We start from the raw sequence: 23816 nt of genomic DNA, 5'->3' as shown, positions 1-23816 counted from the left end.
CGTGACAGACACAGTGATGAAGCTGGTCTCTCTAGCTCTCTCTCTCTCTCTCTCTATCTCACACACACGCGCGCACACACACACACACGATGCGCAAAACTCCGCATTTGACCAGTCAGTAGCAAATACTTAAACTAATAACAAAACAGTAGCTGATTCTGAATTACCTCCTCTCCTAGGTTCACGAAACGGTCGTCCATAAAATGCATTGCTGTTCTGTTGTAAGTAATCTTAAAGATTCCTAAATGCATCTACTTTCGGAAGGCCAAATAAAGTGCTTTTGCTTTCGCCTAGAAACACACAGCGTCTCCCTGACATGCTGCTTCAACACTAACTGCGGTTACTGAAACCACACCTTCTTTCTTTGCGTGAACATTTGGGCGGCATTATGCAAATATTTCCACATAGTGAGGTAGATATGTGGGGCGTGTTAGAACGAGCTGTTTTAGGGGGGCGTGGCAGAGTCTTAACTTTTGATAAAGAATATCTCTTTGGTTTTGAGACTTTAGTCTTTGCAACTTCAGGGATTTTATTTATGCACAATCAGCTTGTAACACTCCAAAGAGAAAAGAAAACTTGAAATCGCATCATATGACCCCTTTAAACAATTATAGCCGTAAAGTTATACAATCACTGATTATAATGATCATTACAGCAGCTCGTGTGAACTTCAGATGGACAGTAGAATGAGTCACTTGTCACATTCTGATGGAGGTGTTAAAAAGACTAATGTTTTGTATTCAGAGGGTCCAAATATTGATCTGACACCAAAAGAAAATGTCAGATTAATACCATGGCCTGGCAGAGTTTCTTGCCTGACTGATTTTCAGTAGCTGGTGACTCTACCGCTGCTGTTTGGTCACAGGTCTCAAGGGATGAGTGACCGATAGTGAAATGGACGAAGATTCACTCAACCAAAGTCAATCCAAATAAACAGTCATTTTGAAATATAGAGCTTTTGCTTGGCGTGCCGTCCTCAGCAAGCTCCTAAATGTAGCCTACTAAATCACAGTGGCTGTGTTCCAAAACCTAGTTACCTGCCTTGCTGTCTGCTTACTACATAGGCAGCTATGTAGGAAAGCACTATTCACAGGCAGCAGCTGCATGCGTCCTAAAAATAGTAGTATGGCAACCCTGGCATGAACTACGGGTGATTTATAGTCACAAAAACCTGCCTTAATGGCACTATTTTTTAAATTAAATTAGATTGTGTTAAAGCGTTATCGCATTAACTTTGACAGCCTTATATTGAGTTGTGAAGTCTGACACTTTTTTGACCCCTTTTGATTGACAGGATGGCCAATATTGCAGATAATTTGCTTTTATCAAAAGAAATTTGACCAGAAGAACATATCTTAAAAGGAAATGTAATTCTGTCAGGACCACTATCGTTAAAGATGATTGACAATTAGCATACAGTTTGGATTGGCGGTATGGTTCTGTTCTGGGCAAGAACTCCCTGCGCATCCATGCAGCCTAGCATGGATGAGAGCAGTGAAAACCCCCCTGGGTAAACAGAACAGAACCAACATAAATGTATTGCAGATATCGTTAAAGTTCAATAAAGTTATGTACACATTTTAGAATTAGTCTGATTCAAAGGGGAACCAGAAGGCTGAATCCTGACTGACAGAGGAGGAGTTGGGGATGGAGAAGGGTAATTAGCTATTGAGCAATGTGAAAACTGCTGATAATACTGAGGGACCTTATATATGAATGCTTAGATAGGTGTCATATTCCCATAGGTTGATGGGGATCAGCTGAGAGTCAGCTGATGCGAGCTTGACTAACGTGATCTGCCAGAACTAACGCTACGCTAGATTTTTGGTGCTTTACAATGCTACTGTACATACTAACTAATATGCATTTTACTCTCAGCTTTCAGTGTTTATTTTCTGACAGTGTTTTTTATGGTACATTTGGGAACATAACATCTGTATTAATGGTTATAAACTGATGCCGCTATATGGCCTAAATGCCCCAAGACGTTAATAAGCGAACATGTACAAACATTCTCTCTTTTTTTCTGCATCCTCCAGATGGCTTCAGCTACAGATAACCGTTATGGACAAAAGGAGTCTTCCGACCAAAACTTTGATTACATGTTCAAAATCCTGATCATCGGGAACAGCAGCGTTGGAAAGACCAGCTTTCTGTTTCGTTATGCAGACGACTCCTTCACGCCAGCATTTGTGAGCACGGTGGGCATCGACTTCAAGGTGAAGACCATCTACAGGAACGACAAGAGGATAAAACTGCAGATCTGGGTGAGATCATGGAACACATCTGTGCCACTTTAAGGGCTTGTTGTGGTCATTGTTTAATGAAGACAAGAAGTAGTAAAAGTTGTTTTTTGGATAAAAATCATATAGCAGCTTATTGCTTTCTAGCTATTTTCTTACTGGAAGGTCCAGAGTAGGTGATTCGTTGAGAATGATTATACTGGTGTTTAAGTAAAGTCTCTGATATTGATTATTGATATTGACTGTCTCATTTCAGACTTATAAATCTAATTAAAATCTCAGAAACAGAGCTTTGGCTTAATGGACCGGGACCATCTGCTGAGTTTAATGTGTAAAATTGCAAAAAATAATTACAATTTTGATAGAAATGCCATAAACCTAAATATTTTAAATCAACTAATGGAGCAAATCAACCAATTAAGCCATTATGGTTTAATGGAGAAATGTTGTGGTCACTCAAAAAAAAAAAAGGCCTAAATTTAAGATTTATGTTATTTGAATTGCATATAAAATTTCCATCATTCCAAAAGTTTAACATAATCAAACTAATAAACTTAACGTGATGCATATTTGTCAATTAAACAAAAATGAAACGGGTAACATTTCTGTAATAGTACGAAAATACTAAATGTGTTTGAAACAATAACCAGGTTTATATATTTGTCATCAATCCAATCCAATTTGTTTCAATCACATACATTTTATAATTGAATATTCCTTGTTTTACATCTAGCCATATTTTAACCAAAATTTGTAGTTTTCACAATGAACATAATGTAGATTCTCAGCTATTTGAATTAATGCATTAAAAAATCATTTAAAGGGGTCATATGATGTTGCTAAAAAGAACATTATTTTGTGTCTTTGGTGTAATGAAATGTGTTTATGCGGTTTAAGGTTCAAAAAACACATTATTTTCCACATACTGTACATTATTGTTTCTCCTCTATGCCCCGCCTTTCTGAAACGCGTCGATTTTTACAAAGCTCATCGGTCTGAAAAGTGAGGTGTGCTCTGATTAGCCAGCTATCCAGTGCGTTGTGATTGGCCGAATACCTCAAGCGTGTGACGTAGGCTTGCCACGATAGACGGTGCTGACGGTGATACCGGTGTTAAGCCGCAACACCGGTTACGTCACTTGCCCACCGCGGCACCGTCCCCCACCATCGATTTTTTTTAAAGTAATAAAAATTTAGTTCAGTAAAAGAACAGACACTACAATTAAAAACTGAACGCGGCTGCTCAATGCAGCGTGCCGAATGACAGTCGCATCACAGATCGGATTTCATTTATCCAGTGAGGAGAGTGAGTCGAGCTGACTGACAAGAAGAGTGAGGTGAGACATACAAGACGATCGCGGATGATTTAGTTTCGAAACAAAATGCAAAAGCGCCTGTTTGGTCGTATTTTGGATTTTGAAAAGCCTGTTGACTTTTGCTGTTTATCTAAGGTGATATTGGAAGTTTTTTTTAAACATTAGTTTCTTATTTAATTGGTTCCACAGTGTTTGCTGATTTTTACATTATTTAAACTTTGTGTAATTTATTTTATTTGACATCAAGGTGTATGCTGTGCCTCCAAGCTTTCTTACTCATTTTGCTAATAAACTTTCTTCGTTTCTTGTTTATTTGGTTATATATTATACATGTTTACTTATTTCCAGTTTTGTATAGGCTACCCATTTGAACTTTATGTAAGTTATTTGTTATTTTATATTAGGCATAGCCTGCCCTATAGCATGGTGTAGTTTTATTCGTTTTGTTAATAAAAGTTCTATGTTTTATATATAGGCTAAAGTGAGTTTGACGTTGTATTTTGTTGTTGCATTCAAGCAATTGACGCCAAATTGCCGCTAATTCGAGTGAAAGTAAAATGTGCATGGTGCTTTTAAGCTATTTAAAAGCAAAGGAAAGTGAGGAAAAGAGGGAAAATTCAAACAAACTAAAAACGAACAATTGCTTTACACCGAATTGCCGCTATTTGAAAATGAAAGTAAAATGTGCATGCCGCTTTTGCAAGCTATTTAAAAGCGAAGGAAAGTGAGGAAAAGAGAAAACACCCCTGCCCCCACGGTGATACCGGTATTATCGGTGTTGTCACGTGTAGATTAACCAGTGGGAAAATTTCCTCACCATCACAACCCTAGTGTGACGGAAATGTTACGCCCCTTACCATACTGTAATGCCCTGTCACGGCCAGAGCGACGAAAACATTCAAACCCATTATAAACGAGGCATTTGTTGCATCCAGTGGGGAAATAATTACGGATTATAATGACTTATACTGTCTTTTTACACGTTGTGTTGCATCGCATCACACCGCCTAAACATAAAACCATGTCTGCATTTGTGATCGGAGAAATGACAAACAACAAGCGCTACTCTACACTGCTGAAAACTCGCGTTTAAATCATCAGTGGCAAATTCTTTAAATATGAAAACGTACTTACAGTCTGTGAGTCAGAACAGCCGGCATTGTAGTCTACTCTCCCAGGATCAGGAAACAGTCCTCCATAAAATGTGCTGCACACATCTGAATATTTGGGTTGAAGTGTTCTGGAACAGTGTTGTAAATGCAACTTAACCACTGATTTGTAGTTGTGTCCTCTTTTGGAAGGCCAAACAAAGTAGTTTTGCTTTCACAACGAAACACACAAAATCACACACGGCGGGCTAGAGTGAGGAACGGCCGGCGGGCCTGAGAATGGCGCGGCCGGCGGGCTTGCGGCAACCACATGTGACGACCCCGGGCTGGACTCCGCTTCGTCCACGGTGAAAGCCTATCCGGCGATCCACAGCGCGAAGTTGATGTATTTCCTCAGCGACCAGCACGGATCAGCTCCAGGCATGACGAAGCGGATATCGTCCTCTTTTGGAAGGCCAACCAAAGTAGTTTCGCTTTCACAACGAAACACACAGCGCCTTCACGACATGGCTTTGGCGCCAACAACAATACTACAGCGAGAATAAAAGTTACGCCTTCTTTCTTTGCGTGAACATTTGGGCAGCGTTATGCAAATATTCCCACATCGTGATGTAGACATGTGGGGGCGTGTTAGAACGAGCTGTTTTAGGTAGGCGTGGTTGACTCTTAACTTTTATAAAGAATATATATTTGGAATTGAGACTTTAGTCTTTGCAACTTTACAGATCTTCTTTATGCACCAAGAGCTTGTAACACTTTAAATCGCATCATATGACCCCTTTAAATAAAATCAAATAGTCAGTAATAAAATATCCTATGATTTGTTTTTTTGTTTAGTTTTTTTGAGTGCAGACATCTTACTGGTTTCATTTATGTATGACTGACAAATATGCATAACATTCAGTTCATTATTTTATGTTAACTGTGTGTGTAATTCAAATATTTGGACATTTTATATGCAATTGAAATACATGCATTTTAAATTCAGGCCTAAATATTTTTTGAGTACAGAGATACGGAGAGAAAGAGAGAGATGGTCAGTAACCAATAGGGTTGGGGAGGTTTGCTGATGCGCTAGATGAGTAACCAATCAGAATTGTTTGTGATGTATCAGGACCCCTCCGGCAGTGCCTCAAATTTCCCTCTGGTGGAAGAGGACCCTCCCCCACCCCACTGACCCAAGCAGATCCACACACACACTCCCACCATCTTTACCATGGATAAAAAATATATACTGTTGTGCGTCATGCAGTGTAGGCCCAAAAGACATTAACATTTGGCTATATTCAGAACTGAATACTTGCTTGGCATTTACGGAGTACTGCAGAAAATGTACTATATGTTCCCTACTATATTTTTAAAAATAGTATTAAACGTGTCAGACAGTGCAATGCTACATTGTCACATGACCTCAAGAGTGATTCATTGAGTGGGGTCCAGTTGTCATCTTGGAAATGTAAGAGGTTATTTTGCATTTTAACCCTGTAAAGCCTGACATTTTAAATGAGAAGAAAAATGTATTGAGCCTTTAGACAAAATACATTTAAAAAAATCTAAAATTACAAATGTGTTTTTTGTTCACTATCATATTTGATACATCGGGCCTTTATGGCTTATACAGTATGATATAGGAGAATATGGAGCTCATACTCGAGGAGGAAAAACTGTTTTTATGAAATTTGGTGAAGTTGCTGATATTTATGACAAAGTAAGATGAAATACTGATAGCTTGTAATGTAAACTCAATAAGATCTTTATATATAGTATAACTTACATAAAATGCATATAAATCTTAGTTGTGTTTCCTAATAATATGTCTTAGTAAGATTAATATTTAAATGCTTAGTTTTAATGATAAAACGCTCTAGTTTCGAAACATAATGCAATGCAATAAAATGATAATTGATCATTTATCAAAAGCTTTATGATCATATTTGATGCTCACATTTTGAGTGATTTTTCTAATAAAGTAAGCCTAAGTTGGTTCAGTCTGCTAAGTGTTCATCTTGAAATATTACTAACAATATAAAAGATATTCTATTTACTTAATAAAAATCATTAAAGATTTCAAAAGACACGTATCTCAACCTGAAGTTGGCCATTTTTAGACACTAAAATGCCTTTTACTTGCTAAAAATGTATCAGTCAGATGACAGAAGGCATGTAATAGTAGGTTTTTCATCAAAGCTTTGATCATGTTGATGATTTAAAGGCCTTGTGTTTCAAATATGATAGAGTACACTTTTATAAGGTTGATCCAATTTTGTGCAAAAAATGTCTGATCAAGTGATGTCCCAAGAGATGTTAGGAATTGCAGTTACTATTGCTTACAGTTCATTTGTTACACTAGAAATGGAAAGTTTAGTCAAGCGCAGTATACCATGCAGTGTGCTCTTTTGTAGTCTGCATAGTGCATACTATTTGATTTTTTGCTTGACATGGAAGCAGAATTAGATTTGAGCATAACGGTGATTGTTTCACATAATGCTCCGTATGGTTCAGAGACAGTGTAACAGAAAACAGAAACTCTACACTGGATTGCAGCATACTTGTGAAAAGATGCTTATGTATTACTGTGGTATCAGAGTCAGGAGCCAAACAGGGTTTGTTTACAGATCTTGGTATATTAATAGAACCATTTTGCCCTTGTGAAGTCTCTATAGGAATTATAGGTTACGTTTGTGAGGATTTAGTCTGTTAATTTATTATAGTAGTACTTGGCGGATGTGCGATGCATCAATTCTTCTCTATAGACAAACTCATAGTTCTGGCATACTAATGTTTCTCTCAGAAAGTCTTTTGTGGTTGAATCAGCTGGAGTTGCTCATATGACTTAAATATAACCAAGTAGTGAAAAACAGCAAAAAGAGCAAAGTTCAGCAAGATGAGGAGCTTGCACACGTAATGGTATAAGATTTCTTACAAAAATACTTTATTTAGAGGCCAAAAATGTGCAAAGTGCTCATAGTGCAAACTAAAAACTGTTTCTTTCTATGTTCTTGCAGGATTTGTGAAATAACGATTATTGAATGTCTTCCTCCTTTTTTAAAAAGCTGTAGTTTGTTGTCAGTCCCTAGACATGCTTGTTTGGCCTCCTGCGTAAGCCGGGCCTGTAATGACTGAATGGAGTGTGTTCATATAATTAACAGGCTCATTTCTCTGATGCAGAGATCAGTTCCTTAATAGTGGATGCTTATTGTTATACTTGCTCTCAAGTTTCTTGATAGGAGGAGCTACATGTAAAAACCGAAACCACATATAAATCCTGTTTTCCTGGTTCTGTGAAAAAAGTGCAGATGGTCAATGAAGGAAAATTCAAAGGTTTAGTACAACTTGTAAAGTCGACAATATGCTGTTGTTTACCACAGAAAATTATTTCAGTTTTTCCCTCAGTTTGTAATTGATTTTTTTTGTGTTTTTTTTTTTTTAGGTTTTTATGTCTAAATCGCTGATGCTCACCAAGGCTGCATTTATTTGATCAAAAATCAGTAAAAACAACTTTAAAGCACCATCTATTTAATATATTTTACAATGTCATTTATTCCTGTAACGCAATGCTGAATTTCCGGTCTTCTACTGGAGTACCCCAGTCTTCAGTGTCACATGATCCTTCAGAAATCATTCTAATATGCTGATTTGCTGCTCAAGACACATTTCTTATTATTATCAATGTTGAAAACAGTTGTGCTGTTTAATATCATTGTGGAAACTGATACACTACCATTCAAATGTTTGAAGTGAAAAAAGAAGACATTAATACTTTTATTCAGAAAAGCTGCATTAAATTGATAGTGTAAAAGTAAAACAAATAAAAATAAATGTTGTTCTTTTTCAACATAGATAATAAGAAATATTTCAAATAATTGAACACCAGTAATAAATGATGATAAATGAGTATCAAATCAGCATATTAGAATGATTTCTGAAGGAGCATGTGACACTAAAGACTGGAGTAATGATGCTGAAAATTCAGCTTTGCATCACAGGAATAGGTTACATTCTAAAATATATTGAACAGACGTATACTGTAGTTTGTAAAACATTGGTCTTGCATTTGTTCCTATTTCATCTTGTGCATTACTGGTTTGTTCCTTCACAGGACACAGCGGGACAGGAACGCTACAGAACCATCACCACCGCCTACTACCGTGGAGCTATGGGCTTCATCCTCATGTACGACATCACAAACGAGGAGTCTTTTGCCGCTGTGCAGGACTGGTGAGTTAACTAAACATGCAAAACAACATGTTCTGCATGTGTGGATGAGTGGCGTAGTTTCGTCTACTACACAAACTTAAAACACATGAAACTTACTGTGTTTTCAGCGTCTGCTGTTTCAATATGTGAGAAATAAACACATGAACTTCATCTCCAGAGCTGCTCTAAGACTCACTTCAGCAGCTTTACACCGTTATATTCGAGAAAAGCTATTGTCAAACACATACTAGATCTCAAAGTTCTTTACAACAACCTGCCAAAATAAAAGTTAGGTGAAACAATTATCACAGAAATGTATTACTATTGTAAAATTAGTAATAATAGTATTATTTGTAAGGGGTTATCAAACAAGCTATACATTTTTTCCATCCATGTTTTCATTTTTCGTTTGCAGCATTATTTTTGACAAAAAAAGCAATGTTTTGTTATAAATTGTTCATTTGATTACATTTTAAATTGTTAGCAATGTATTCATTTCATGAGAGATTTTTGATGATAAATTCATATTAAATCAAAACACAAGAAAAAAATTAAATGGAACAGAATTTAGAAAAATAAGAAAAGAAATGGGTTAGGTAAAGGGTACTACTCTGTGATTATTGCCAGAAAAGTGTCCCCAACTAAGCAAGCCAAAGGCAAGAGTGCCAAGTAACCAAAATTCCATCGGTATATCAACTATGCACTATCCATGTTAGTTTTGTGAATTGGTATGTTTCGTCATGCTGTGAAGAAATGTAGGGCTGAGTATCTTTAGCATAACAGTGAAGGCTAACACCATGTTTCCTGATGATATCTCCCAAGGGTAACATGTAAAGCATGAAAAGGAACGTTCTTAGTACTGAGCCTTGTGGTACCCCATACTGCACTTGTCATCGATATGATGCCTCTTCTTTCACTGCTACGAATTGATGATGTTCAGATAAGTATGATTTGAACCATGCCAAAGCAATTCTGCTAATGGCAATTTTCTAGTCTATTCAAAAGAATGTTGTGGTCGATAGTGTCAAATGCAACGCTACGATCAGCAACACTAATAAAGAGATACAACCATGACTGGATGATAAGAGCAGGTCATTTGTAACTCTAATGAGAGCAGTCTCAGTACTAGGATACGGTCTAAATCCTGACTGGAAATCCTCACAAATACCATTTTTCTCTAAGAAGAAACATAGTTGTGAGGATACTGCCTTTTCAAGTATCTTTGACAGAAAAGAGAGATTTGAGATTGTTGAAAATTATGAACAATCAAGTTGTATTAAGTTAAGTTATTAAGTTCTAACAAACATGTGGAAAGCATTTTCTTTCCCATTAATGGTAAATGAATATTGTGATGAATATAGATATCGCATGATATGGAAGAAAAACTTTGTGATAAAGTTCAGCTCTAGAGGAAAGTTTAACAAGCAAACATTTAAACAAATCTGACTGTCTCTGGCAGGTCCACACAGATTAAGACGTACTCATGGGATAACGCCCAGGTGCTGCTAGTGGGCAACAAGTGTGACATGGACGATGAGAGGGTGGTGGCCTCTGAGAGGGGACGACAGCTCTCCGAGCATCTCGGTAAGTCGTGTTTGCCGGTTGGCACAATATATTTGGATATTCACAGCAATAGTTTCAAATATACTTTCAGATATGAGCCTCATATTTAAGGAAATATACATTTGCTGATAGATACCATATTTTCCAAAATATATGTCATGTTTTTCATAATCTGACATGTCCTGGAACTTACACCGTATGGAAAAGTTTGGAATTTGACTTTAGTCATTTCTATAGGTATGGAAAGAAGAAAACGAGTATGGAAAACTATTTGTGTTTCTGGACTATTGGCCCTATTCTGTTTTCTAAACTGAAATTCTAAAAATAAATTCACCATATAAGCAGAGTGTTTTTTATGCCGTTTGGAGCATGCAGTCAATGCAGCCAAATGTTTAGTGATAGTTTAACATGACTGAATGAATTCAAAATATTATCATATTTCTCATTTGGCTCTCAGCGAAGGCGGTCGCATTTTCTCCCCCTCTCCTCCCCGTTACCTTCCCTGCTTTTGCTCCTCTCGTCTTGTCTACTGTCTTGATTTTGAGAGACTCTCTCCGCACTGCTCTCCAGACTAAAAAATCTAAAACTTAATGGATTTGATCAACTGGTCTCTCAACGCAATTGACACCAAGAAGCTTGGGTTCGGGGGAACCTGACTGCACTTTTTATTCTTTACATTCATTCTATACATTTATTCTTCTAATTAAAAAAAAAACACCTTGCTACGTGTACTGCGTAAGACTAACCGGGACTTGTTACAACACACATATATTTTGTTGCTCTTTTGTTGGTTTGATTGCTTCTATCGTCCTCATTTGAAAGTTGCTTTGGATAAAAGCGTCTGCTAATTGATTAAATATAAATGGCATAATAGCATGCATAGTCACAAAGTGGCATACATGTTAAAAGGTGGATAAAAGATTTGAAATATGGTCTGAAAATTTTACTAAAGTTTGAGTCTGGAAAAGTATGGACTTTTTAAAAATTTGATTTAAAAAATGATAAAATGTGTGAACATGCTGCTATTGTAGGCAGCTCATTGGGTTTTAGAACAAGGCCTTGGTCTTGACTTGGTTTCTTCTTTTATCCTCAGGTTTTGAGTATTTTGAGGCCAGTGCCAAGGACAACATTAATGTTAAGCAAACCTTCGAGCGACTGGTAGACATAATTTGCGAGAAGATGTCAGAGAGCCTGGATGCCGCCGATCCTGCAGTGACGGGAGCCAAACAGGGGCCGCAGCTCACGGAGCAGCCCACCGCTCCGCACCAGGACTGCGCCTGCTGAAAATCCCACGGCTCTATCTGCACTGCCTTGCACCAACACACAAAAACCACCTGTTTAGGTATTTAAAAAGTTCCCATACTGCCTTCTCTGGCCACACCCTCTAGTCCCTCCCCTTCTTCTCCAAATAATCATTTTGACATCTCAAACTTTAATGATATTATTCAACATGCAATCCATTCCGTTTAAGTGCACTTTAAAGGGATAGCTCACCTAAAAAAGAAAATTCTGTCATTATTTGCTCACCCTCATGTTGTTCCAAACCTGTATAAGGATTGAACACAAAGGACATTTGAAAAAATGTGTTTAACCAAACAGTTGCTGGTCCCGTTTTACTCCCATAGTATGGAAAAAAAACAACTGTTTGGTAATGAACATTCTTTAAAATATCATCTTTTGTGTTCAGCAGACAAAAGAAACCCATATGGGTTTGGAACAACTTGAGGGAGCATAAATAATGACAGAATTCTCATTTTTAGGTGAACTATCCCTTTAAGGGTTTGATTGGGCCTGAAATTCTGATTAAGCCCACATTATGTTTTAAAGACTTTATAATAAGGCCTAAATTTAAATTTTAGGAGTGTGTAATTAGGCCTTAGTTTGGCATAGCACACAGAATCGGTTTTCTGTTATAAGTTTTCGATCCCTTCATTTTACTGCATATTTTAACATTTTTCTTTTTACTCTTCCATATCCTTAAATTATATGGAACAAATATAAAAAAGCGAAATGGACAGAGATTTCTGTATATTTATTCCAAAAAGTGTACATAATAAATACAGTTCAGTATTTAAATAATACAGTTAGAAATATATATCTAAAACGTTTTTGTTATTTTTTTGAAATTCTGACAAATATAAAGAAAGTTAGAGAAGTCGATGCTGTTTTCATGGTAATTCTTTGCAGTGCTCGTCACAGACGTTTCTTGCTTATTTGTATCGGTGACCTTGTGTCTTGTTCACTGCCTTGCCTCGTGTCATTTCAGTCCCGGGACTGAAAGCCTCTCCTGGAGGGTTTTGTTCCAACCATGCTCCAACACACATACCATGTAGTTTTCAAATAAGCCTGAAGGACTTGACAAGTTGGATCAGGTGTGTTTAATTAGGGTTGAATCTAAACTCTGCAGGGCTGTGGCCCTCCAGGAACTGAGTTTGACACCCCTGATGTAAGGTATCCTTCCGCTCGACGTTCAGATCAGTTTATCGTGACTAAGAGTTTGTTCTCCATTTCCTACATTTTTATCTAGAATTCTTTTTATTCATGCTTTCCATTGTGATTTTTTTTCTTCTTCTGATAATCGAGTGTAATGTACAAGGAAAAAAACACTAATAAGCAGTAGTAAATGTACTGTACTTACAATAAGGGGTTTGGTGTTAAAGTGTCCAGTGGTGAAATTTACCAAATCAACCGTCTATGTTGTGAAAATGACTGAACTTATAAAAAATAAAAGTTTGTGCTGTTTACTTGAGACGGTGTTGCATTTTTTGCCTGTTTTTCTGAGTTTGTTTTAGACGCCATATTGAATTTAACGCGGATGGAAATGGGGCTGTGAGGAAAGGTCCTAGATCACTTAATATTAACTCACAACTTTTAAAACTATGTTATGGAGTTTTTGTTTAGTGAAAGTTTTTTTTTTAAAGATGTAACAAGTTAACGTTTCGTTGCAATGAACGCTCTGTAGTTCTATACGTCAACATCCTCGTTTTCATTCCAGTAAAAAAGGGGCTAAAATGTGGCGCTATCCTGACCCACATATAAATCCTGTTTTCCTGGTTCTGTGAAAAAAGTGCAGATGGTCAATGAAGGAAAATTCAAAGGTTTAGTACAACTTGTAAAGTCGACAATATGCTGTTGTTTACCACAGAAAATTATTTCAGTTTTTCCCTCAGTTTGTAATTGATTTTTTTTGTGTTTTTTTTTTTTTAGGTTTTTATGTCTAAATCGCTGATGCTCACCAAGGCTGCATTTATTTGATCAAAAATCAGTAAAAACAACTTTAAAGCACCATCTATTTAATATATTTTACAATGTAATTTATTCCTGTAACGCAATGCTGAATTTCCGGTCTTCTACTGGAGTACCCCAGTCTTCAGTGTCACATGATCCTTCAGAAATCATTCTAATATGCTGATTTGCTGCTCAAGACACATTTCTTATTATTATCAATGTTGAAAACAGTTGTGCTGTTTAATATCATTGTGGAAACTGATACACTACCATTCAAATGTTTGAAGTGAAAAAAGAAGACATTAATACTTTTATTCAGAAAAGCTGCATTAAATTGATAGTGTAAAAGTAAAACAAATAAAAATAAATGTTGTTCTTTTTCAACATAGATAATAAGAAATATTTCAAATAATTGAACACCAGTAATAAATGATGATAAATGAGTATCAAATCAGCATATTAGAATGATTTCTGAAGGAGCATGTGACACTAAAGACTGGAGTAATGATGCTGAAAATTCAGCTTTGCATCACAGGAATAGGTTACATTCTAAAATATATTGAACAGACGTATACTGTAGTTTGTAAAACATTGGTCTTGCATTTGTTCCTATTTCATCTTGTGCATTACTGGTTTGTTCCTTCACAGGACACAGCGGGACAGGAACGCTACAGAACCATCACCACCGCCTACTACCGTGGAGCTATGGGCTTCATCCTCATGTACGACATCACAAACGAGGAGTCTTTTGCCGCTGTGCAGGACTGGTGAGTTAACTAAACATGCAAAACAACATGTTCTGCATGTGTGGATGAGTGGCGTAGTTTCGTCTACTACACAAACTTAAAACACATGAAACTTACTGTGTTTTCAGCGTCTGCTGTTTCAATATGTGAGAAATAAACACATGAACTTCATCTCCAGAGCTGCTCTAAGACTCACTTCAGCAGCTTTACACCGTTATATTCGAGAAAAGCTATTGTCAAACACATACTAGATCTCAAAGTTCTTTACAACAACCTGCCAAAATAAAAGTTAGGTGAAACAATTATCACAGAAATGTATTACTATTGTAAAATTAGTAATAATAGTATTATTTGTAAGGGGTTATCAAACAAGCTATACATTTTTTCCATCCATGTTTTCATTTTTCGTTTGCAGCATTATTTTTGACAAAAAAAGCAATGTTTTGTTATAAATTGTTCATTTGATTACATTTTAAATTGTTAGCAATGTATTCATTTCATGAGAGATTTTTGATGATAAATTCATATTAAATCAAAACACAAGAAAAAAATTAAATGGAACAGAATTTAGAAAAATAAGAAAAGAAATGGGTTAGGTAAAGGGTACTACTCTGTGATTATTGCCAGAAAAGTGTCCCCAACTAAGCAAGCCAAAGGCAAGAGTGCCAAGTAACCAAAATTCCATCGGTATATCAACTATGCACTATCCATGTTAGTTTTGTGAATTGGTATGTTTCGTCATGCTGTGAAGAAATGTAGGGCTGAGTATCTTTAGCATAACAGTGAAGGCTAACACCATGTTTCCTGATGATATCTCCCAAGGGTAACATGTAAAGCATGAAAAGGAACGTTCTTAGTACTGAGCCTTGTGGTACCCCATACTGCACTTGTCATCGATATGATGCCTCTTCTTTCACTGCTACGAATTGATGATGTTCAGATAAGTATGATTTGAACCATGCCAAAGCAATTCTGCTAATGGCAATTTTCTAGTCTATTCAAAAGAATGTTGTGGTCGATAGTGTCAAATGCAACGCTACGATCAGCAACACTAATAAAGAGATACAACCATGACTGGATGATAAGAGCAGGTCATTTGTAACTCTAATGAGAGCAGTCTCAGTACTAGGATACGGTCTAAATCCTGACTGGAAATCCTCACAAATACCATTTTTCTCTAAGAAGAAACATAGTTGTGAGGATACTGCCTTTTCAAGTATCTTTGACAGAAAAGAGAGATTTGAGATTGTTGAAAATTATGAACAATCAAGTTGTATTAAGTTAAGTTATTAAGTTCTAACAAACATGTGGAAAGCATTTTCTTTCCCATTAATGGTAAATGAATATTGTGATGAATATAGATATCGCATGATATGGAAGAAAAACTTTGTGATAAAGTTCAGCTCTAGAGGAAAGTTTAACAAGCAAACATTTAAACAAATCTGACTGTCTCTGGCAGGTCCACACAGATTAAGACGTACTCATGGGATAACGCCCAGGTGCTGCTAGTGGGCAACAAATGTGACATGGACGATGAGAGGGTGGTGGCCTCTGAGAGGGGACGACAGCTCTCCGAGCATCTCGGTAAGTCGTGTTTGCCGGTTGGCACAATATATTTGGATATTCACAGCAATAGTTTCAAATATACTTTCAGATATGAGCCTCATATTTAAGGAAATATACATTTGCTGATAGATACCATATTTTCCAAAATATATGTCATGTTTTTCATAATCTGACATGTCCTGGAACTTACACCGTATGGAAAAGTTTGGAATTTGACTTTAGTCATTTCTATAGGTATGGAAAGAAGAAAACGAGTATGGAAAACTATTTGTGTTTCTGGACTATTGGCCCTATTCTGTTTTCTAAACTGAAATTCTAAAAATAAATTCACCATATAAGCAGAGTGTTTTTTATGCCGTTTGGAGCATGCAGTCAATGCAGCCAAATGTTTAGTGATAGTTTAACATGACTGAATGAATTCAAAATATTATCATATTTCTCATTTGGCTCTCAGCGAAGGCGGTCGCATTTTCTCCCCCTCTCCTCCCCGTTACCTTCCCTGCTTTTGCTCCTCTCGTCTTGTCTACTGTCTTGATTTTGAGAGACTCTCTCCGCACTGCTCTCCAGACTAAAAAATCTAAAACTTAATGGATTTGATCAACTGGTCTCTCAACGCAATTGACACCAAGAAGCTTGGGTTCGGGGGAACCTGACTGCACTTTTTATTCTTTACATTCATTCTATACATTTATTCTTCTAATTAAAAAAAAAACACCTTGCTACGTGTACTGCGTAAGACTAACCGGGACTTGTTACAACACACATATATTTTGTTGCTCTTTTGTTGGTTTGATTGCTTCTATCGTCCTCATTTGAAAGTTGCTTTGGATAAAAGCGTCTGCTAATTGATTAAATATAAATGGCATAATAGCATGCATAGTCACAAAGTGGCATACATGTTAAAAGGTGGATAAAAGATTTGAAATATGGTCTGAAAATTTTACTAAAGTTTGAGTCTGGAAAAGTATGGACTTTTTAAAAATTTGATTTAAAAAATGATAAAATGTGTGAACATGCTGCTATTGTAGGCAGCTCATTGGGTTTTAGAACAAGGCCTTGGTCTTGACTTGGTTTCTTCTTTTATCCTCAGGTTTTGAGTATTTTGAGGCCAGTGCCAAGGACAACATTAATGTTAAGCAAACCTTCGAGCGACTGGTAGACATAATTTGCGAGAAGATGTCAGAGAGCCTGGATGCCGCCGATCCTGCAGTGACGGGAGCCAAACAGGGGCCGCAGCTCACGGAGCAGCCCACCGCTCCGCACCAGGACTGCGCCTGCTGAAAATCCCACGGCTCTATCTGCACTGCCTTGCACCAACACACAAAAACCACCTGTTTAGGTATTTAAAAAGTTCCCATACTGCCTTCTCTGGCCACACCCTCTAGTCCCTCCCCTTCTTCTCCAAATAATCATTTTGACATCTCAAACTTTAATGATATTATTCAACATGCAATCCATTCCGTTTAAGTGCACTTTAAAGGGATAGCTCACCTAAAAAAGAAAATTCTGTCATTATTTGCTCACCCTCATGTTGTTCCAAACCTGTATAAGGATTGAACACAAAGGACATTTGAAAAAATGTGTTTAACCAAACAGTTGCTGGTCCCGTTTTACTCCCATAGTATGGAAAAAAAACAACTGTTTGGTAATGAACATTCTTTAAAATATCATCTTTTGTGTTCAGCAGACAAAAGAAACCCATATGGGTTTGGAACAACTTGAGGGAGCATAAATAATGACAGAATTCTCATTTTTAGGTGAACTATCCCTTTAAGGGTTTGATTGGGCCTGAAATTCTGATTAAGCCCACATTATGTTTTAAAGACTTTATAATAAGGCCTAAATTTAAATTTTAGGAGTGTGTAATTAGGCCTTAGTTTGGCATAGCACACAGAATCGGTTTTCTGTTATAAGTTTTCGATCCCTTCATTTTACTGCATATTTTAACATTTTTCTTTTTACTCTTCCATATCCTTAAATTATATGGAACAAATATAAAAAAGCGAAATGGACAGAGATTTCTGTATATTTATTCCAAAAAGTGTACATAATAAATACAGTTCAGTATTTAAATAATACAGTTAGAAATATATATCTAAAACGTTTTTGTTATTTTTTTGAAATTCTGACAAATATAAAGAAAGTTAGAGAAGTCGATGCTGTTTTCATGGTAATTCTTTGCAGTGCTCGTCACAGACGTTTCTTGCTTATTTGTATCGGTGACCTTGTGTCTTGTTCACTGCCTTGCCTCGTGTCATTTCAGTCCCGGGACTGAAAGCCTGATATCATACACAAACATTCCTTAATGTAAATTTGCATGGAAGGAAATAAAGCCATTTAGGCAAATAGTGGTAGGATTCCTTTCTCAATGCTTCGTTAGGTCTAGTCAAGTGTATTTCTAGTCAAAATCCGAGTTTGATTTGCGGCCATGGTGTTGCTTATTTCATTATAGCAGCAGAGCCATAAGCTCGACATACTATCAACAATACTCTTGTACGCTCTCAAAAATTAGCAAAAGTTACTGAGATTTTGACTGGCATTTCCCATGATGACTTTTTGGACTGGCGCGTGTCCTGTGAAAGATTTTATGTGGCTACCAGGCCTGCAACTATAATGCAAAAATCAGTTTGCAAAAAAAGCCCATGATAAGTATTAATGTTTACATGTGCAAGATCCTCCCTGATTATTCCTGCATCTTTCCTTTGCTATTCTGTTTTCCTTTAGTGAAAACTTACTGTAAATACATTTGAGTCTTTGGTTTTATGTGTGGACTGTGTTGTATCGATTATGGGCTTTAAAAAAAATCTAGGTGATATTAGCAAAAAAAATATATATATATAAAGAGGATTTAAAGGATGTTCTTTACCTGCTGTTGTGTATGCCTGCTTGTGAATGAATGTATTTGACTTTATTACAGAGCAATATTGAAGAAAATACCTTTTCATGTCTTGCAGATTATTTATCATTCTGTTAACATTTTCGTAGGAGGGAATGGAAATGTGATTGTTTGAGTAAGTGGTTTAAATCCTAGTCGCAAAGTACTGTTGTAAACCAAAGCAGGCAGATAGACTGACTGTGACGTCTACTGTGGAGCAGGTTTGCTGAAATTCAAAAGCTGGCAAAAAAATGGCAAATGCTGTTAGTTATTTCAAACTGAGAAAAAAAAAATAATAATAATATAGATGTCAACAGAACCATTGCTACATCCATGAGACCTGGGACGATTTGTTTGTAGGTGGGTCCCATTTTGGCCTAATAAGCAGATGATATACAGTAGATAGAGGACCTTAGTGAGCCCCATGCATATCAGAAATGAGAAGATAATGAGGTTGGATCTTTATTAACATCACAGCTCACCATGTAAGGCACGGGCGTCAAACTCAGCTCCTGGAGGGTTTTGTTCCAACCATGCTCCAACACACATACCATGTAGTTTTCAAATAAGCCTGAAGGACTTGACAAGTTGGATCAGGTGTGTTTAATTAGGGTTGAATCTAAACTCTGCAGGGCTGTGGCCCTCCAGGAACTGAGTTTGACACCCCTGATGTAAGGTATCCATCCGCTCGACGTTCAGATCAGTTTATCGTGACTAAGAGTTTGTTCTCCATTTCCTACATTTTTATCTAGAATTCTTTTTATTCATGTTTTCCATTGTGATTTTTTTTCTTCTTCTGATAATCGAGTGTAATGTACAAGGAAAAAAAACACTAATAAGCAGTAGTAAATGTACTGTACTTACAATAAGGGGTTTGGTGTTAAAGTGTCCAGTGGTGAAATTTACCAAATCAACTGTCTATGTTGTGAAAATGACTGAACTTATAAAAAATAAAAGTTTGTGCTGTTTACTTGAGACGGTGTTGCATTTTTTGCCTGTTTTTCTGAGTTTGTTTTAGACGCCATATTGAATTTAACGCGGATGGAAACGGGGCTGTGAGGAAAGGTCCTAGATCACTTAATATTAACTCACAACTTTTAAAACTATGTTATGGAGTTTTTGTTTAGTGAAAGTTTTTTTTTTAAAGATGTAACAAGTTAACGTTTCGTTGCAATGAACGCTCTGTAGTTCTATACGTCAACATCCTCGTTTTCATTCCAGTAAAAAAGGGGCTAAAATGTGGCGCTATCCTGACTAAGGTCTATTGGCTTTTCATCGAAAATGAATAACTCTCGATGCTGTTTCATTGACAAAACAACCACAAGAGGAAACTAAAGACAAACTATTGGCGTTGACCTAAAAATAGCAGCACTCCCACTGGGAAATCGTGTTGGGACGTATGGTGTGCTCAAGTCATGTCGGATAGATCGTATTGTTGAACGCACATGAACGCCACCACAAAGTCGTTATTACGAGTGGGAAACTCGACATTTTCTTTAGGCCCCGAGTTTCCGAGTTGGGGGCGTGTCAGTGAGAAACATGGCGGAATCGATGGATGCAACGTCTGTAGTTGACCGTAAATTTTTGTTTAAATTGATAGTTTAGTTGTCCTATAAACTTAAATTGGTCATGTTCTTGTTATGCAGCTAGTTAATGAAATCCAAGTAAAAAAATGCTATCATTTATCAGTGTTTTTCGATTTTTTACTGTAGAACTGCACGTTTTAGAGAGGGAGACAGAGATTGCCAAAGTAAACCATAAATCACAATACTTATAGGTATTAAGCAGTGACATTGTCAGGCTTTTTATTTACAAAAAAATAGTTTTTTGCTAAAAAATACAATTTTTACAAATGGTTTTGTAAAACCATTGACGTCTCTTAGAACCTATTTTTTTTGCAATTGCATACAATTTTGGAACAACTTGAAGGTGACTAAGGGATGACAATTTTCAATTTTGAATGATTGAATGAACTATCCCTTGTAATGCAGAGATGACTCGGCAAGCCATTTTTATGTTGACTTCCCAAAGACAGTCTAAATTTACGTTATAGAGCGTAGTTTTGGAGATCTGTAAAGACTGTAGTTACGTAAGACTATACTGAATGTTTAATACATGCAACTTGTTTCCATTTCTTTAGATGTAAAAGAGTGCTCACACAGAAATTCACAGCAATTGCGATATTTAACAAAAAAGATTTATTCACAAGTGCACTATACACAAGTCAAGTTACACCATGGTTGTATTTTAAAGCACAAAAACAAAACAAACTTAAAACAGCAATGTGAAAACATGCACCAAAATGTGAGGCAACAGAAAATAAAAACTATTTGGAGAAAATGGAAGAGCATCTTGACATCCACTTGTCCAAATTAAAATCCTTACAGAAATATCGTTTCAAATTAAGCTCACTCTTTCTGGTTGATGATTAAACTGAGAAAGCAGATGAGACAGTATGAGAAAAAGTATGAGACAGACTGTAAAAATTCACATGTGTTTCCATTAAGGGATTTTAAAACAAACTCAGTGCAAAAAGTTGTTGAGCACAGTTTGATACACTAACTGAGGCTTATAAATAAGTCTCTAAAAGAAAATACTCAACCTTATGATGTTAATGTGTGAATGTCAAGAGACCTGAAAAGGTGCTCTCTTGTGTCTAAAGGGAGTAAAACAAACTAACACATGAGATGATGTGTTTTATATCTAGTGTTGGTTTTTGACACCTTGTGGTTTTCCAGGCTTTTTGTCTTGTTGTTGTCCATGGCCAGTTCCCATCATGCCTCTGCCACGGCCACCAAAAACACCTTAAAATAAAAATAAAAGAAGTCTGTCAACTGTGTGTATGCATTTCAAAAACTTTGACTGCAACATTTCATACGTTAAATTAATTATATAGCAAAAATTAGTTATTCATTTTTTACAAGAGCATGCAACAAAACTTTTCACGCTGTTCAGACTTTTATTATGAAATCAAGATAAATGTGCGATCATGTGAAAAATTGGTAAACCATGATTATTTTTCATGCAAAGTGTTCAAAAGGCAACTTTTTTTTTTTTTACTGAAAATGTTGAAAGTAAGATTTACAAAGCAACATGTCTCCAACATAAACTGTTACATGCAAATGTTTTATGTTTGTTTGTTAGAGGTTGCATTTAAATACAATACTGCTCATACTTCTTCTAAATAGTATGGCTACTTCATAAATTGTGTGAAAATATGAAATTTATTGAAAAATATTGTTCACATCTTTATATGGATCACCGATTGACCTTGGCAGACATCTAGTGGAAAAGTTTGGTACTGTGCCCTAACAAAATATTACTAAAATATACTTTTTTTTTTTTTTTTGAGATATCAACCTCAAATTTGGAACACAGCTTGTTTAGTTTTATAGCAGTTTTAGAGTCCAACATATTTTAAAAGACATATTTTATATTAAATATAACATTTCTGCAACTTTCTTCTTTTCTTTGGAAGACTATTGTCAGCTTTCAAACGAGACCATACTTGTCTGTGCTCCAAAGCATTCAAGATTTACAACTTCCAAGTTGGGAATGTCATTCTGGAGTCTATGCTCCAAAAGTGGGATTGATACTTGACGGTAGCCATTGACTTCCATAGTATTTTCTTCCATACTACGCAAGCCAATGGCTACCGTCAACTGTTTGGTTACAAACAACCTTCAAAGTATCTTCTTTTGTGCTCAACAACAAAAAAAGACACTCATACAGGTTTAGAACAACTTGAGGGTGAAGAATTTTCATTTTTGGGTGAACTTTCCCTTTAAGTTCACCCATAAATGAAACTTTTGTCACACTATTCCTTTAACAAGGGCTCTGAAATGTGTCTAACCTCTGCCGGCTCCACCACCTCTTCCAGGTCCGCCTCCTCTGCCCTTTCCCTGTGGTTTGTTCTGCTGCATGCCCCCCCGGCCACGTCCCTTCGACAGTACTTCCTCTTTCACCATATCTATGATCTCATCAGGGATTCGTAAGTATTTAATGGTGCTTCCTCTGATGTAGCATTCCGGCATCCTCCAAAATTTATCTCCATCCTGCAAATCAGAGCAAGCAGAAACAACCATTACATTCCAGCACAGACACACTGACCCATAACGGCTCAATCATGTTTATGCGATCAAAATAGTTTCAAATATTCCGAAGAACACTTCATCTCAAGGAAAGAGGTTTTATTTACCCGTGAAGTGCAAATGACTTCTCTCAAGTTGATGTTCATCCAGTTGTCACAGCTGACCAGATGGCCGTTGTACGTCTCACCATTCTTTAACTCCACCAGCTGAAAACAAAAGCAGACTAACTTATTTGTTATTCTACGTGTGGATTATTGTGATATTTTTTATCAGCTGTTTGGACTCTCATTCTGACGGCACCCATTCACTGCAGATGATCCACTGCTGAGCCAGTGATAATGCTAAATTTCTCCAGATCTGTTCTGCAAACTATTCCTTTAACTGTGCGCAGGCGATGTGAGCTGCCTCATACTCACCATCGGGTGGTTCTGTGCTGTCTTCAGTAAAGATAACGGGAGCTAGGAGAGAAGAAGAAATCAAATGAACCAGTAAAGGTGGTGATGCTTACAGTATTTGACATAAAAGCGCATGAAAACTCTCTTTAGTGCTCTGAATGATGTGTACTCGGGATTACTGAATAAAGAGTTTAAAAACACTTACAAAAATTGCACTCAAGAAACACGAACAGCAATTAGACTAGAATTAATCATATATTAATAGTATAATTGTCATTCCATTCTCAAATATTGCTTAGTGATGCGAGTAAATATTGTTTAAAATAAAAGTGTTATATTTAGTCCAGAGACTACAGGTGCATCTCAATAAATTAGAATGTCGTGGAAAAGGTCATTTATTTCAGTAATTCAACTCAAATTGTGAAACTTGTGTATTAAATAAATTCAGTGCACACAGACTGAAGTAGTTTAAGTCTTTGGTTCTTTTA

The 23816-nt window shown here is 36.5% G+C and overlaps 3 protein-coding genes across 3 annotated transcripts; 2 read left to right on the top strand and 1 right to left on the bottom strand.

The window, feature by feature from the left end:
• The first annotated feature begins 2039 nt into the window (after positions 1-2039).
• Positions 2040-11950, top strand: LOC107597148 (ras-related protein Rab-3A-like). Its single transcript, XM_016288093.1, has 4 exons — positions 2040-2267; positions 8767-8885; positions 10324-10448; positions 11521-11950. Exons 1-4 carry the CDS (start codon positions 2040-2042, stop codon positions 11709-11711), a joined length of 663 nt encoding a protein of 220 aa, XP_016143579.1. The 3' UTR covers positions 11712-11950.
• A 2144-nt stretch (positions 11951-14094) lies between these two features.
• Positions 14095-17491, top strand: LOC107597192 (ras-related protein Rab-3A-like). The gene is made up of 4 exons (XM_016288147.1): positions 14095-14098; positions 14197-14422; positions 15861-15985; positions 17058-17491. The coding sequence occupies exons 1-4, from the start codon at positions 14095-14097 to the stop codon at positions 17246-17248; spliced, it is 546 nt and encodes a 181-aa protein (XP_016143633.1). The 3' UTR covers positions 17249-17491.
• A 3510-nt stretch (positions 17492-21001) lies between these two features.
• LOC107597191 (U6 snRNA-associated Sm-like protein LSm4) lies at positions 21002-23453 on the bottom strand. Its single transcript, XM_016288146.1, has 5 exons — positions 23442-23453; positions 23350-23391; positions 23041-23139; positions 22696-22897; positions 21002-21646 (listed from the first exon to the last, which is right to left on the bottom strand). Exons 1-5 carry the CDS (start codon positions 23451-23453, stop codon positions 21546-21548), a joined length of 456 nt encoding a protein of 151 aa, XP_016143632.1. The 3' UTR covers positions 21002-21545.
• Positions 23454-23816: the final 363 nt, after the last annotated feature.

Source organism: Sinocyclocheilus grahami, unplaced genomic scaffold (genome assembly GCF_001515645.1).
Source record: "Sinocyclocheilus grahami isolate Dianchi unplaced genomic scaffold, SAMN03320097.WGS_v1.1 scaffold229.1, whole genome shotgun sequence".
Taxonomy (NCBI): Eukaryota; Metazoa; Chordata; class Actinopteri; order Cypriniformes; family Cyprinidae; genus Sinocyclocheilus; species Sinocyclocheilus grahami.
This window is presented reverse-complemented; position numbering and strand designations above follow the sequence as displayed.